This window comes from Accipiter gentilis, chromosome 25 (genome assembly GCF_929443795.1).
Source record: "Accipiter gentilis chromosome 25, bAccGen1.1, whole genome shotgun sequence".
In the NCBI taxonomy this organism is placed as follows: Eukaryota; Metazoa; Chordata; class Aves; order Accipitriformes; family Accipitridae; genus Astur; species Astur gentilis.
In genome coordinates this window covers 10156985-10170711 of record NC_064904.1, presented here as the reverse complement: position 1 = coordinate 10170711, position 13727 = coordinate 10156985, and the positions used below count along the sequence as shown (strand labels likewise).

General features: G+C 42.4%; 2 protein-coding genes across 4 annotated transcripts in view; one reads left to right on the top strand and one right to left on the bottom strand.

Annotated features, from left to right (window-relative positions):
• The window catches only part of WDR25 (WD repeat domain 25), a 736496-nt gene that overhangs the window by 555506 nt on the left and 167263 nt on the right, over nt 1-13727 (bottom strand). The gene's annotated exons all lie outside the window — the stretch shown is intronic.
• BEGAIN (brain enriched guanylate kinase associated) overlaps nt 1-13727 on the top strand; it is a 153288-nt gene that overhangs the window by 62916 nt on the left and 76645 nt on the right. For 2 of the 3 annotated variants that reach the window (XM_049829047.1, XM_049829046.1), the window contains exon 3: nt 13559-13648. The exons of the other annotated variant lie outside the window; for it this stretch is intronic. In XM_049829047.1, the coding sequence (XP_049685004.1) occupies nt 13559-13648 (90 nt within the window). The remainder of the gene's footprint in view (nt 1-13558; nt 13649-13727) is intronic. 3 annotated transcript variants of the gene reach the window in all.

The following is a 13727-nucleotide window of genomic DNA, read 5'->3' as shown; positions in this document are numbered from 1 at the left end:
CTTGCTCCTGCACAAGCAGGAGCACCATGCCTGCTCCTTCATCCCAGCGCTGCCCTATCCCCTGGCAGCGCTCATCCACAGGGTGGTGAAATTCTGTGTTTTCTTTACCTCTGAGCCTGCTCTGGTTCCTGCATTATTCTGGATTCAACCTTTTCATTGATACTTGTCTGGTTTAAAATGGTATTTAGAGTAATGAAATAATTTTCAAATCTTCCCATTAGCTAATCTGAAATTTAACCTCAAACAAGTCTGAGAGTATTGGGATGTTTTTAATAAATCTCAAGGAATGCCATCCCACAGATATTGTTCTTTCTAGCCTTTTTCTTGATTTCTCAAAAGACCCTCCACTCAAGTGATCCCACAAGAATCCGCCTCTCATTTTCTATTTACTACATTGCTCGAAGTCCCATCCTGCAATAAAGATTCATTATACTGCAAGCTGTTCTCCCAAAATCCTAAGAGATTTCCTCTCCCTCAATGAACTCATACTTTAAATGGATGAGGAGGGAAAAGGGTAGGAGAGCAAGTCAAGTGACAGAGAAGTGAGCTGATTTTCTGTACATTGGGAGCCATATTGTTTATCTGACATACCCAAGAGTCCAATGTAACAGTGCCTGGCATAGATAAGTGTCTTCAAAATGAATGTAGTATACCCTAAGACAACAGAAAATCTGTTCTTTATAATGGAAGACACATAAAACCAGAAAGAATCAATTTCAAATAGCCCTACAGAGTGCAAGATGGACTGAGAGAACCTGTATGGATATACAAGAGATAAACTCCATGCCAACCAGCCCAGGCAATTCCACTGAATTATTTCATCAGAGGTACAGTCAGTGATGAATAACTTCTTCACTAAGAGCAGAATTTAGCAAAAATAATCTAAATCTAGAGTGACAGGCAGGAGAGGAGGACTCAACTGGGTTTCTGAGCAGACAGAAAAACAATTTCTGACCTGAAATCTAGTCTCTCTTTTTTTTTAATTAATTTCTTCTTCTAACCTACAAAACTACAACATGAAAATAGCTCAGTTTATACTCTAGGGCAGTTATTTACACACATATTTACCAATTCTCCACTGAGCAGATTTCTGAAGCAGATCAATGCTTAATTTTCTCAGCAAAAGGAACGTAGAAATCTATCCACAGTGAAAGCACCCATGCTCTTCAGGGGTACAAGATAAGGGTTATATAAACAAACCAAAAGCAAATCTGAAGAGATGTAAAATACTCATAATTTCTATTGATTTTAAGCCGCCTGGAAGCATCTCCTGGGAATGTTGCTCTAGATATCACCTCTGTAATCATAGTATTCTTAATTGAAAATACAACTGCTCTGTTGCAGTGCATTTGTATTATAAACATGTGAAAGAGTTGGACTGATAAATGCATTGCTAGCAGAGATCAAATTCATTAGCTGCATCAATTTCTGAAAGGTAAAACTGGCTTTCTCAATGAGACTTCTTCAATTTCTCACTCCCATCATTGGCAGTACTGAGCTGGTGCCTGGTTCTGTTCTCCCACATGTACCAATTTACTTGAATGTCACTGAACACTGAAGGGAGTAGGATTTGGAAGCACTGAAATCCATTGTTAGAACAAATCAATGGACAATAGCCTTTTTGTGAAAAAGCAGTTTAGGAAAAAAAGACATTTAGGAACCTGGACATTTTGGAACAGTTCTCTGCAGTTACAGGCAACCAGATACTCCATCTTCTAACAGCTTTGCTTTTGAGTTTGTTTTCTAAGATGCCTCTTAAGTCTCAGAAAAAGCCTTTTCTGTGCATCTCTTCAGGACTGAATCCCTCTCTTGAAAATGGGTGACTGGGATTCTGCATAGCGTTCCCAGAAAGACATCACTGCCCTTTCCGCGGCACACCAGCACTTCCCTCTCTTGCTGAAACACCTCACACAGTAGTTTACTGGAGCTGCTTAGAAAACAGATCTTTAGCCTATGTATTCAGTGAGTAAATGAAAGTTATCGAGCTATCAGATATAATATAGGATATCTCTTTGGTGTGAAAGGAGTACATTTCAGTCTTAAGTGTTAGCTTTATTATACTTACCATGTAAAACGTGCCATTTTAAAGGGATGTCTTGTAATGATTAGTTCTTTCAGATTCTCCGGAGGCACCAGGCATGGATTGCTGGAACCGTGCAAGCACAGACCAGTCTTTGCACAAAAGAGCTGCTATTCTCTGTAAAGTTAATCCTACTCTATATTCAGTACGATTTTATTCACACATTCACATGCCTATTTAAAAATGTCATAGCAGATTTTGGAAAAGGTATGAAATATAAATACAAGCACAGTTGATGTCTGCAGTAAATATGTCCATATATTTAAAAAAGTCCTTTTACGTAGTCCATTCCTAAACGACAAACTGAGTCAGTGATTATCCAAAGCTCCCAAACTTAGACAGTCCAAGGAAGACTGTGGGAAAAATGGAGAATTACACTGGCAATAAAGGATTTAGAAGGTAGCTTTCGTAGTATTACTAAATTATGCACCTGATACCTTAAGCATCCTAATATTCCATATTAGGAAAACAAAACATCTTTCCAAATTTGTCTCATTAAGATTGATAAAAATTCACTTCTAGACACAGAAGTCTTCTTGGCCGGATACAGCTACCATATAATGTTCATGCTGAAACAAAGCTTTGTTATGTGCACTCAGAGGGGGCAGGTGGAGCTTTGTAAAGATTGCCTGAAGTCAAACCATAAAAAAGGGCAAAAAATGGATCTGCTGCTGGGACACTGGAGCAAAGCATTTATGATAGCGACAAAGTAGGGAGAAATGATTCACGATGGCCTAATTACATTAGAAACAACACTTATTCAGCTAGTTGAAGAAAAGAACCCAAGGGAAATGGAGGAAAGGACAGCCCTTAGGTCAGTCTGATATTTGTTTTCTTGCGTGTGGAAAACCATTCGCATGAAAACTGAGCCTTGCCATTATACAAAAACTCATCATCAAAATAAATGCCTAAGATAAGCTGTTGGATGTTATCACTGACAGCATTGGAGACCCATTACTAGTACTGAAAGTTCATGAGACATATAAAACATATAAGCAAGTATAGTTCCAATGGGAAATGCCTACAGACAACAGGTATATTTTGGCATTTATGGCTATTGCTTCCCACAGGAAATAACAAAATGCATTTAAGCAGTATACACACTATTAGCTGTCATTGAATTATATTGCAAAGATGATTTATAACCCTGAAAACAGTGACTGGTTTTATTCTATAGAAACAGTTTATAAGCTACAAGACAGTAAAGCTAGCTAATGCTTTTCACAATATGCAGATGATCAGCTTCCCAAGTAGGAGACTCAAAATGAAATATTATTAACAATTTGTGATTATTTCCATGCAGATACTGAATGACTAATTCCTATCATATTTTTCTGTAGTTGCAGGAGGGAGTGTTTCTGCACCTGTTTCTCTTCCCCCAAATCTAATAATCAGTAAAATTGTACTCAGCCAGCTGTTAAATTTCAGATCAGTTAGTATATTTCATGCATTTAAGACTGACAAAATATGAAGTCATATACCCACAATAAAATGCCACAGTGATACCGAGAGGAGATTGCAAAGCTTCTCACAGTCTTGGATTTTGTTGTAATACCTAACTAGATTGAAGCCAATGGTGGATATTCATATGCAAACTAGAGCACCCACTTAATGCAATAAAGCTAGCAAAAGTTTGGAAAAATGTGGTCTGTTTCCACAAAACCTTTTGAGAGCTTAAACCAGTTGTTAATTATTAGAAATTTATGTAAAACTGATTAACTCATGTTGTCTCCTGTGCCATTATTCACAAAGGCTATGGCGTCTTAGGATCTTGAGAACAGAAAGTTCGTCAATTCATTTAGTCATAAATCCTTATGTTTTGTTGATACACCTGTATTGAACCAACTGCCTTGTGTCTGAATGAAATGTAATTTGTGTTTTGGCTACACAAGTATTTGAAGGCATCAACAAATAAAATCAAACATTGCAAGTAGCTCCATCCTACCACAACTGCTCTGTCAACATGCCTAATACAGGGATAATTATTCATTCACATATTTATATTCTGAGCATGGAAGTTTAACTCTGAAGAGTTTATATACTATTTACCACATACATTTTCTGAAAATAGTGAATTTAAAGTATATACATACATATATATGTGTGTGTGCATATACATACACGTTTACTCCACAAAAGGCTGCCCACATGGTTTGATAAATATAGACAGATAAACAGCTAGGTAAGGTAGATATGATAACCCAGTAGCACTACTGGTTGCTGAGATCACCCAAAATCACTGTCAGACTGCTTAATGTTTTGCAAAATTTTAACTATATCAACTGGAATATTGCATGCCATATTTTTATGTTAAAATGCCTTAGACATTTCTGAAAATAGAACTAAGGAAAAAAATGTGGGGTTACTCATAGCAAAAACATAGCCAATGATTTTTTGTTGTTGTTAAGAAGCCCTCAACCTGCCTGCTTTGGAGCTGGGACCTAACATACTCCAAGGAGCCTTCCAGAGTGTCAAGAATCTGTGCTCTAATGCCAAGCTGGTAAAGAGGGTTTTGAATTAAAGTTGCTGGTGGAGGGGAACCCCAATCCATCCCAATCCTACCAGTTCGATGCCAGTGCAGCAATAGATGCCCAGAGCCTGGAGAGGGATCACAGGTCAGCAGGAGAGCACCTGAAGAGCAGCACAAAGGAATTCTAGCCACTCCAGCCAGTAAGTCAGCTTCATCGGGAGCCCAACTTAAATGCCTCTATGCAGATGCACGTAGCATGGGGAATAAACAAGAGGAATTAGAGACATGCACATGCCTGTAGGGCTATAATCGTATTGGCATGGTGGGATGGCTGCTACGACTGGAGTGTTGGAGTGGAAGGACCCAGGCTCTTTAGGAAGGACAGGCAGGGGGGACGAGGAGGGGCTGGCGACCTCTGTGTCAGGGACCAGCTGGAGTGCATGGAGCTCTGCCTGGGGATGGATGAGGAGCTGACCAAGAGCCTATGGGTCAGGATTAAAGGGAGGGCAAGGACAGGTGACACTATAGTGGGGGTCTGCTACAGGTCACCTGACCAGCAAGAGGGGTCTGATGAGGCCCTCTATAGACAGATAGGAGCAGCCTCACCTTCACAAGCCCTGGTCATCCTCAGGGGGCACTTAACAACCACCCTGGTATCTGTTGGAGGGACAACACAGCAGGGTATAAGCAATCCAGGAGGTTCCTGGAATCCATTGACGATAACTTCCTTCTCCAAGTGATGGAGGAGCCAAGGAGGAGAGGCGCTATGCTGGACCTTGTTCTCACCAGCAAGGAGGGGCTGGTGGGGAATGCGAAGCTCAAGGGCAGCCTTGGCTACAGTGACCATGAAATGGTGGAGTTCAAGATCCTTAGGGCAGTGAGGAGGGCACACAGCAAGCTCACTAACCTGGACTTCAGGAGAGCAGACTTTGGCCTCTTCAGGGATTTACTTGGTAGAGTACCATGGGATACAGCCCTGGAGGGAAGAGAGAACCAGAAAAGCCAGTTAATATTCAAGGATCACCTCCTCCAAGCTCAGGAGCAATGCATCCCAACAAACTCAGACACAAAAAGGAAGCCTACAGAGGGTGGAAGCAAGGACAGGTATCCTGGGAGGAATATAAAGAGAAATCGTCCAAGCAGCCAGGGATCACTTAGGAAAGCTAAAGCTGTGATAGAATTACATCTGGCCAGGGATGTCAAGGACAACAAGAAAAGCTACTATAGGTAAGTCAGTGATAAAAGGAAGACTAGGGAAAATATGGGCCCTCTCTGGAAGGAAATGGGAGACCTGGTTACCCAGGATATGGAGAAGGCTGAGGTACTCAATGACTTTTTTGCCTCAGTCTTCACCAACATGTGCTCCAGCCATACTGCCCGAGTCACAGATGGCAAAGGCAGGGACTGGGAGAATGAAGAACTGCCCACCATAGGAAATCAGGTTAGAGACCATCTAAGGAACCTGAAGGTGCACAAGTCCGTGGCACCTGATGAGATGCATCTGTGGGTCCTGAGGGAACTAGCAATTAAAGTGGCTAAGCCACTATCCATCATATTTGAGAAGTCATGGCAGTCCAGTAAAGTTCCCACTAACTGGAAAAGGGGAAACATAACCCCCATTTTTAAAAAGGGGGGAAAAGGAAGGCCATGGGAACTGCAGGCCAGTCAGTCTCACCTGTGTGCCCAGCAAGACCATGGAACAGATCCTCGCGGAAATATGCTAAGGCACATGGAAAATAAAGAGGTGATTAGTGACAGCCAATGTGGCTTCACTAAGGGCAAATCATGCCTGACAAATCTGGTGGCCTTCTACGATGGGGTTACAGCACTGGTGGATAAGAGAATTGCAATGGACATCATTTGACACTGTCCCGCACCACAGCCTTTTCTCTAAATTGGAGAGACATGGATTTGATGGATGGACCACTTTGTGGATAAGGAATTGGCTGGATGGTCACACCCAAAAAAGATGCAGTCAATGGCTTGATGTCCCAGTGGAGAGCAGTGGCAAGTGGCATTCCTCAGGGGTCAGTACTGGGACCAGCGCTGTTTAACATCTTTGTCAGCGTCATGAACAGTGGGATCGAGCAAACCCTCGGCAAGTTTGCCAACAACCCCAAGCTGTGTGGTGCAGTTGACACACTGGAGGGAAGGGATGCCATCCAGAGGGACCTTGACAGGCTTGAGAGGTGGGTCTGTGCGAACCTCATGAATTGAACAAGGCCAAGTGCAAGGTTCTGCACAAGGGTCGGGGCAGTCCCAAGTACAAATACAGGCTGGGTGATGAATGGATTGAGAGCAGCCCTGCGGTGAATGACTTGGGGGCGTTGGTTGATGAGAAGCTCAACGTGACCCAGCAATGCGCACTTGTAGCCCAGAAAGCCAACTGTATCCTGGGCTGCATCAAAAGAATCATGACCAGAAGGTCAAGGGAGGTGATTCTCCCCCTCTACTGTGCTCTGGTAAAACCCCACCTGGAGTACTGTGTGTAGCTCTGGGACCCCCAACATCTAAAGGACATGGATCTGTTGGAGCCAGTCCAGAGGAGGGCCACAAAGACCATCAGATGGCTGGAGCACCTCTCCTGTGAAGAAAGGCTGACAGAGTTGGGGTTGTTCAGCCTGGAGAAGAGAAGGCTGCAGGGAGACCTTACAGCAGCCTTCCAGTACCTGAAGGGGGCTTACAAGAAAGCTGGAGAGGGACTTTTTACAAGGACGTGTAGTGATAGGACAAGGGGTAATGGCTTTAAACTGAAAGAGGATAGATTTAGATTAGAAGTAAGGAAGAAGTTCTTCACTGTGAGGGTGGTGAGTCACTGGAACAGGTTTCCCAGAGAAGTTGTGGATACCCCATCCCTGGAAGTGTCCAAGGCCAGGTTGGATGGGGCTTAGAGCAACCTGATCTAGTGGAAGGTGTCCCTGCCCTTGGCAGGGGGGTTGGAACTAGATGACCTTTAAAGGGGTGTTCCAACCCAAACCACTCTATGATTCTATGATTCTTATAAACATTCAAAGTTGCACACTTCAAAAGCATCTGAAAAAAGAAAGGACCGTAGCTGTTTAACAGAGACATATTAGTTTGGCAACTAAATCTCACATAGGTTCAATATCAGTTAATGTTCTTGATCCCAGAGTTTCAGGACTGAGTAACACTTCCTTCCTAATTCTTCCAGGCAGATGAAGCTTGCTGTAGTGCCTGGAAGTGTCACCAAGGGGTGACATGGAAGTGGTCTTTCACCTTCAACATTGCAGCAAGCTGATGCACCAAGAGGAGCCAGTGGCCAAATCAGAAACATATTAGATGGGAATTGTACAGATGGGCAAAGCTGGAGATGAAGAGAAGCCATGGCAGGACCTCGTTAGAAGAGTAGGGCAAAAAAAGACAAGAAATAGGATGAGGAAGAAGGATGGATTTTTGTGCATCATCACAAAGATACTAAGAGGTGCCCAAGCCAGCAGGCCTTTTGCCAGTGCAACACACTCTCCTAAAATGTGTTAAACTGAGTTCACAGAGCAACATCTCTGTATTTCTATACTATCAGAAAATGGGTATTAACTTCACTGATAATGGGTGTCCTCATCTTCCCCCCTTTTCTGCTCAATGGACATTCCCAGCCTTCTTATATTCCCAGGTACTCTGTTAGCATTTGTGTCCGCACTGTGAAGCTACTGGTCCAGTCCCCACAGATTACTCTAATCTGGGGGGGATGCATGGTTCCATAGGACCCTGTTTTTCAATTAGGGAATTATATATATAAAATATTTATTAAGATATATTGTTGCAGTCCTTGCAGCAGTTTTACATTATTTAATCCTGTGGTCATAGATAGTTCTGGGTAACTCCAGGAATAGAACCGCCACCCCCTCACAGAAAATGGATTGTTTGACATTTTTATTAGCTCCAGCCTTTGTTCCGTGGAGATGACAGCCAGTTACCTACATCGGCATGACTGGTAGGAAAGTAGGTAGCAAGCACAGCTGACAGCATCTTGCAAGTCTGTGATGTTAAATCAGCATCACTGCCACGTGCCTCTTCAGTGAGGACGGGATGTGGAGGTAGAGTCGTGACAGTATGTTCCAAGGCATCCCTGCGGTTCTTGCAGCTTGCTCTGTCAATGTTTCATGAGGGGTTATTAGTGTTTATAAAAGCATGCCCTTAAAATAGCTGCATGGTGTTAATAGAGGCAAAAATAGCAGTTCTTGTGCTTAACTTCTTCATACTGGGGTAAAATAGGGCTAAATCGGGGAAGTATAGAAACCATAATAGCACAACCCAGTTTAAGGGTGAGTTTCAGATCCCCTTCAGGTCTTAAAGAGCACTGAGTTTAAGGTAAAATCAAACCAGGACACATTCTTTCCTGCTCTACAGAAAATCCTTCTCTCTTTAACAGGTGCAAGATTTGGGGTGGCTTGTGCTTAGAGACTGTTAAAGTCTATTCACTAAGTCCTCCACTCGCAAGTGGAGGAACCATTAAATTTCCCAACTTCTGAAAAAGACATTATTTCACAAAAATCATTCAGATTTGCATTGGCATTTGTAAAATAACCATGTGTGTCCTACTGTGGTGGGTTGACCCTGGCTGGATGCCAGGTGCCCACCAAAGCCATATCTATCACTCCCCCTCCTCAGCTGGGCAGGGGAGAGAAAATACAATGAAATGCTCTTGTGTTGAGATAAGTGCAGGGAGATCAATCATCAATTACCATCACGGGCAAAACAGACTCAACTTGGGGAAATTATTTAATTTGTTACCAATCAAATCAGAGTAGGATAATGAGAAATAAACCCAAAACTTAAAACACCTTCCCCCCACCCCTTCCTTCTTCTCAGGCACAATTTCAATCCTGATTTTCTCTGCCTCCTCCCCCACAGCAGTGCAGGGGGACAGGGAATGGGGGTTGTGGTCAGTTCATCACACGTTGTCTCTGCTGCTCCTTCCTCCTCGGGGTAGGACTCCTCACTCTTCCCCTGCTCCAGCGTGGGGTCCCTCCCATGGGAGACAGTCCTCCATAAGCTTCTCCAATATGGGTCCTTCCCACAGGCTGCAGTTCCTCATGAACTGCTCCAGTGCGGATCCCTTCCACGGGCTGCAGTCCTTCAGGCACAGACTGCTCCAGCGTGGGTCCCCCACGGGATCACAAGTCCTGCCAGAAAACCTGCTCCAGCGTGGGCTCCTCTCTCCATGGGGCCACAGGTCCTGCCAGGAGCCTGCTCCAACACGAGCTTCCCACAGGGTCACAGCCTCCTTCGGGCACCCACCTGCTCTGGTGTGGGGTCCTCCAGGGGCTGCAGGTGGAGATCTGCTCCCCCGTGGACCTCCCTGGGCTGCAGGGGGACAGCCTGCCTCACCAGGGTCTTCCCTATGGGCTGCAGGGGAATCTCTGCTCCGGCGCCTGGAGCACCTCCTCCCCCTCCTTCTTCACTGACCTGGGGGTCTGCAGGGTTGTTGCTCTCACATGTTCTCACTCCTCTCTCTGGCTGCCGTTTCTGTTGCACAAGGGGTTTTTCCCTTCTTAAATCCAGAGGTACTACCACCGTCACTGATGGGCTCGGCCTTGGCCAGCGGTGGGTCCATCTCGGAGCCGTCTGGCCTTGGCTCTGTCAGACACAGGGGAAGCTTCTAGCAGCTTCTCACAGAAGCCACCCCTGTAGCCCCCCCCACTACCAAAACCTTGCCATGCAAACCCAATACACCTACCATATAAAGAGCAGTGTTTCTGAGTAGTACATGAACCAGGGATCTTTATACATATCAGACGCTATAAATTTTACTCACCTATGATATATGGAGAGGGGACCATAAGGGGCATTGTGTTTATTTTTTCATAAGAGTATTTCTTAAACAGACAAAGCGGTCTGTGTGACTCTGCTCCAGCAACAGCCAATTAATCACCATCTGCCACCAAAACTGAGTAATTGTTAGTTGTTCTTCTCTAGACAGTGAAATAAAGTGTTGATCGTGTTTCACTGAGAAATTCACCTTTTTTTTTTTTTTTTCCAATTGGCTATAGGTCTGTAAATATCCTCTGTGATTATTGTCAGATGAGCCACAGACAATATATGAAGTAAGATACTGCATATTCCAGGATAAAACAAGGAAACACAGACTATTACAACAGTATGCCCAAATTTGAACCTCATTTGACACTGGAGTCGCTCTCAATCACATCAGTGAGGGATAAGGAAGCTCTGTAGAAAGAAGAGGAAAATGAGTTACTTTATCATGCTACAGCATAATAAAAAGTCATTTTAAAATCTGATAATCTGAAATACTTTATCATCAGGTTTTTGGGACTGACATTTTTCCTGTAGTAAACTACTATTTGTATATGGTGACTATACAAGATTCTTTTTAAATAGGCTTGTTTATTATTTTCAATACTTACAAGTTTCTTACAACCGTTGTTTCAGAAAGGAACAGTAACAGGACTGGGAGCTTTTTCCATTTATTTCCTTTAAAATTTACAGTTGCTTTAGACAAAAATGTATGTGTGTTTTGCTGATTTCTGATTTGCCAATGATAAAACAATATCCCATGTAAATTGCAGAAGCTAACAAATTAATTTTTGTGTTTGTATATCAGGCAAATAAATAAAACTTGCAGTTACTAATTATTTTTCAACCTTGCACATGAGAATGTGATTAGACTGACTACAACTGACACTGATTATCTGAGACAGGATGTTATTAAATCCTTTTGGGAAGCTTTTGAAAGACCCACCACATTTAGAGCAGAGAGCTGTTCTCTGCATTAGCTCATTTATGGAGCAATTACATGGGACTTACTACTGAAATATGTCAGGAAAAACACTGAGCAAACAGCTAAAGTAGAATTCATACCCCTCCCCTCTCTGTCAAAACATCTCACAACCTCACAGCCCTAAAATTATCTATAGCAAAGCTATTTGCTACATATCAGTAAAAGGTATGAGATAGGTTAGATTAAGACTACATGGAAGAGAGCTGGTAATGGATCTGAAGACAGCAGAGATTTCTCCTTGCTCAAATGGCTTCTGTGCCCCCAAAGCCCTAATTTAATTAATTTGTGGCCTTGAAAAGCCCAATATTTTCATTTCATCCATCACAGAATTTGCAAGTTTTGTTATCTCATTAGAAAACTGCTATGGAGGGTTTCTCAGTGAAGTGCGGAGAAGTATGCAAAATGCGCTGGTTTGAAAAATCTCCACTGGTTCTGGAAAAACCTGTGGCTGAATTCACTGATTTTTTTCAAAATTAAGATTTCAAGAACATGATTTTTAGGAGCAGTTTACAATTTTGTGCCTAAAAATATGCAGATACAAAACAGAGAGCCAGGTAAAGACCATTTTCAAATCTGTATTCCTACAATGGACTGCTTTGCTGACACCCATAGTTAAGAATGAAAATACATAGTGAAGTACTGCAGAATTGGTATGTATTAAATAAGCACACACCTATTGATTATGAGATTTTCAGCTTGAGAACGTCAGAAAAGCTGAGAGAGATGCATAATCCAAAGTAATACTGACAGTTCACTGAAGAACCGACAATACCAAGGTATTACAGATTGCAGAGATTTATTCTCACCCCCACTTTGATTTTAAAGTGAATAATGCTGTAAATCCATGTGATGACAACACCTAAACCTCAGGCCATCTCATTTTTTCTGTCATCCCTGAGTGTTTTCACATACTTAATCCAAGTCTGGTACAGAAAAAGTTAAAAGATGATACTTAAATATTCCTTCCTTATTCAATTAACAACTCAGTGGTACAACTAGAGTAACGTGCTGGAATTCACTTAGTGCTTTTCCTCAGAGTGCCTTAAAGAGCATCATCTTGCTGCCAGTAGTTCTTGACATGAAGCCAATCCCAGGGTGGACTTACAGCAGTAACAGGAGACTCAGCAGAGTTCTCCTTTCCTGTAAACACTGAGATTCTCTGCTGCTGCCTGTAGCACAGTTATTTCTCCTGAAATGTGTCCTGTATATAAGGATGTGTTCACAGTCCAGAAGGTCCCTACTTTGCAGTACCCACTAGTAATTGATGGTGCATACTGGAAGGTAGGATTTTCTGTATGTGTAGTAATCACTGACCACAGGGAAAGCTTATGCAAAAATTCTGGTTCATAAATATGAATAAGCTTGAGTGAGGAAAACCTGATCTTTTATTGAGTTTATCCTTCAAGGCATGTTATGTTGCATTTCTGATATTGCAAAGGAACACAGCAATACTGTATGAGGTATTCTGCGTGGCCAAATACTGTAGTCCTTACTCAGATTTTACTCAGGAAAAACCACCTTTGACTTGAGTGAGAATTTGCTTGACTAAGGACTGAACAGAGTGTTTTGAATCTTACCAGCATTGCTTGATGCTAATGTTGGGCAACAGTTCTCATTGCTAATTTGCCTGCCTCGTTGGTCTTCTCCTGGGCTCTGGATCTGCTTTTGCTGTGTGTTATTCATAGCTTATATTGCTAGCTCACATTGGTTCTCTTTGTGCTTTTCATTTCCAGTAAATATTTTGCAGCTATTGTTCTGCTGCTGGTAGATGTGCATGGAACCTGGTATGTGGAACTTGAACCTCAGCCCAGATTTAATTAACACTGTTAAACATGTTCTCACTATGGTGCTCAGAAGGAATTTTGCTGACCCTCTTTCAATGAAGCATAAATTTGTTTAATCTGATGTTTTTACAATGCAAAAATACAAGGGCTTGATTCACAAATCTGAAGACCAAATGCTTCTCCAGTAAAATAGATGGAGTAGCACCCATTTACAGCCATCATAAGGTCAATTATAAATGCTTATTCTGACCTACAATAGTCATACAAGAAAATCACTAAATGTGTGTGCTGTAACATTACCTTGTTTTATAGTTTTAATACTGCTTTAAAGTAAGATATCCTGAATAATAATTAGCACCAAATTATGCCAGAGCCTTCTAATATGCAGCAAATCTAGCTAGGTTATCACTCGTATGTCTTATGAGCCATACCTAGCCATGGTTTATCCTCTATTCATGCTGCAGGGTACGAAATTCCTGGGTGCCAACCTGCCTATGGCAACCTAGAATTCTCCAGGGCAGGCTCGCAAAATCTTCACCTACTCTCTGGGACAGGTAACTAATAAGTGCTGTTTTGTGAAGTTATGCTTTCTTTCTAATTTTCTGATGTCCATAAAAATGTTTCATTTCTTCA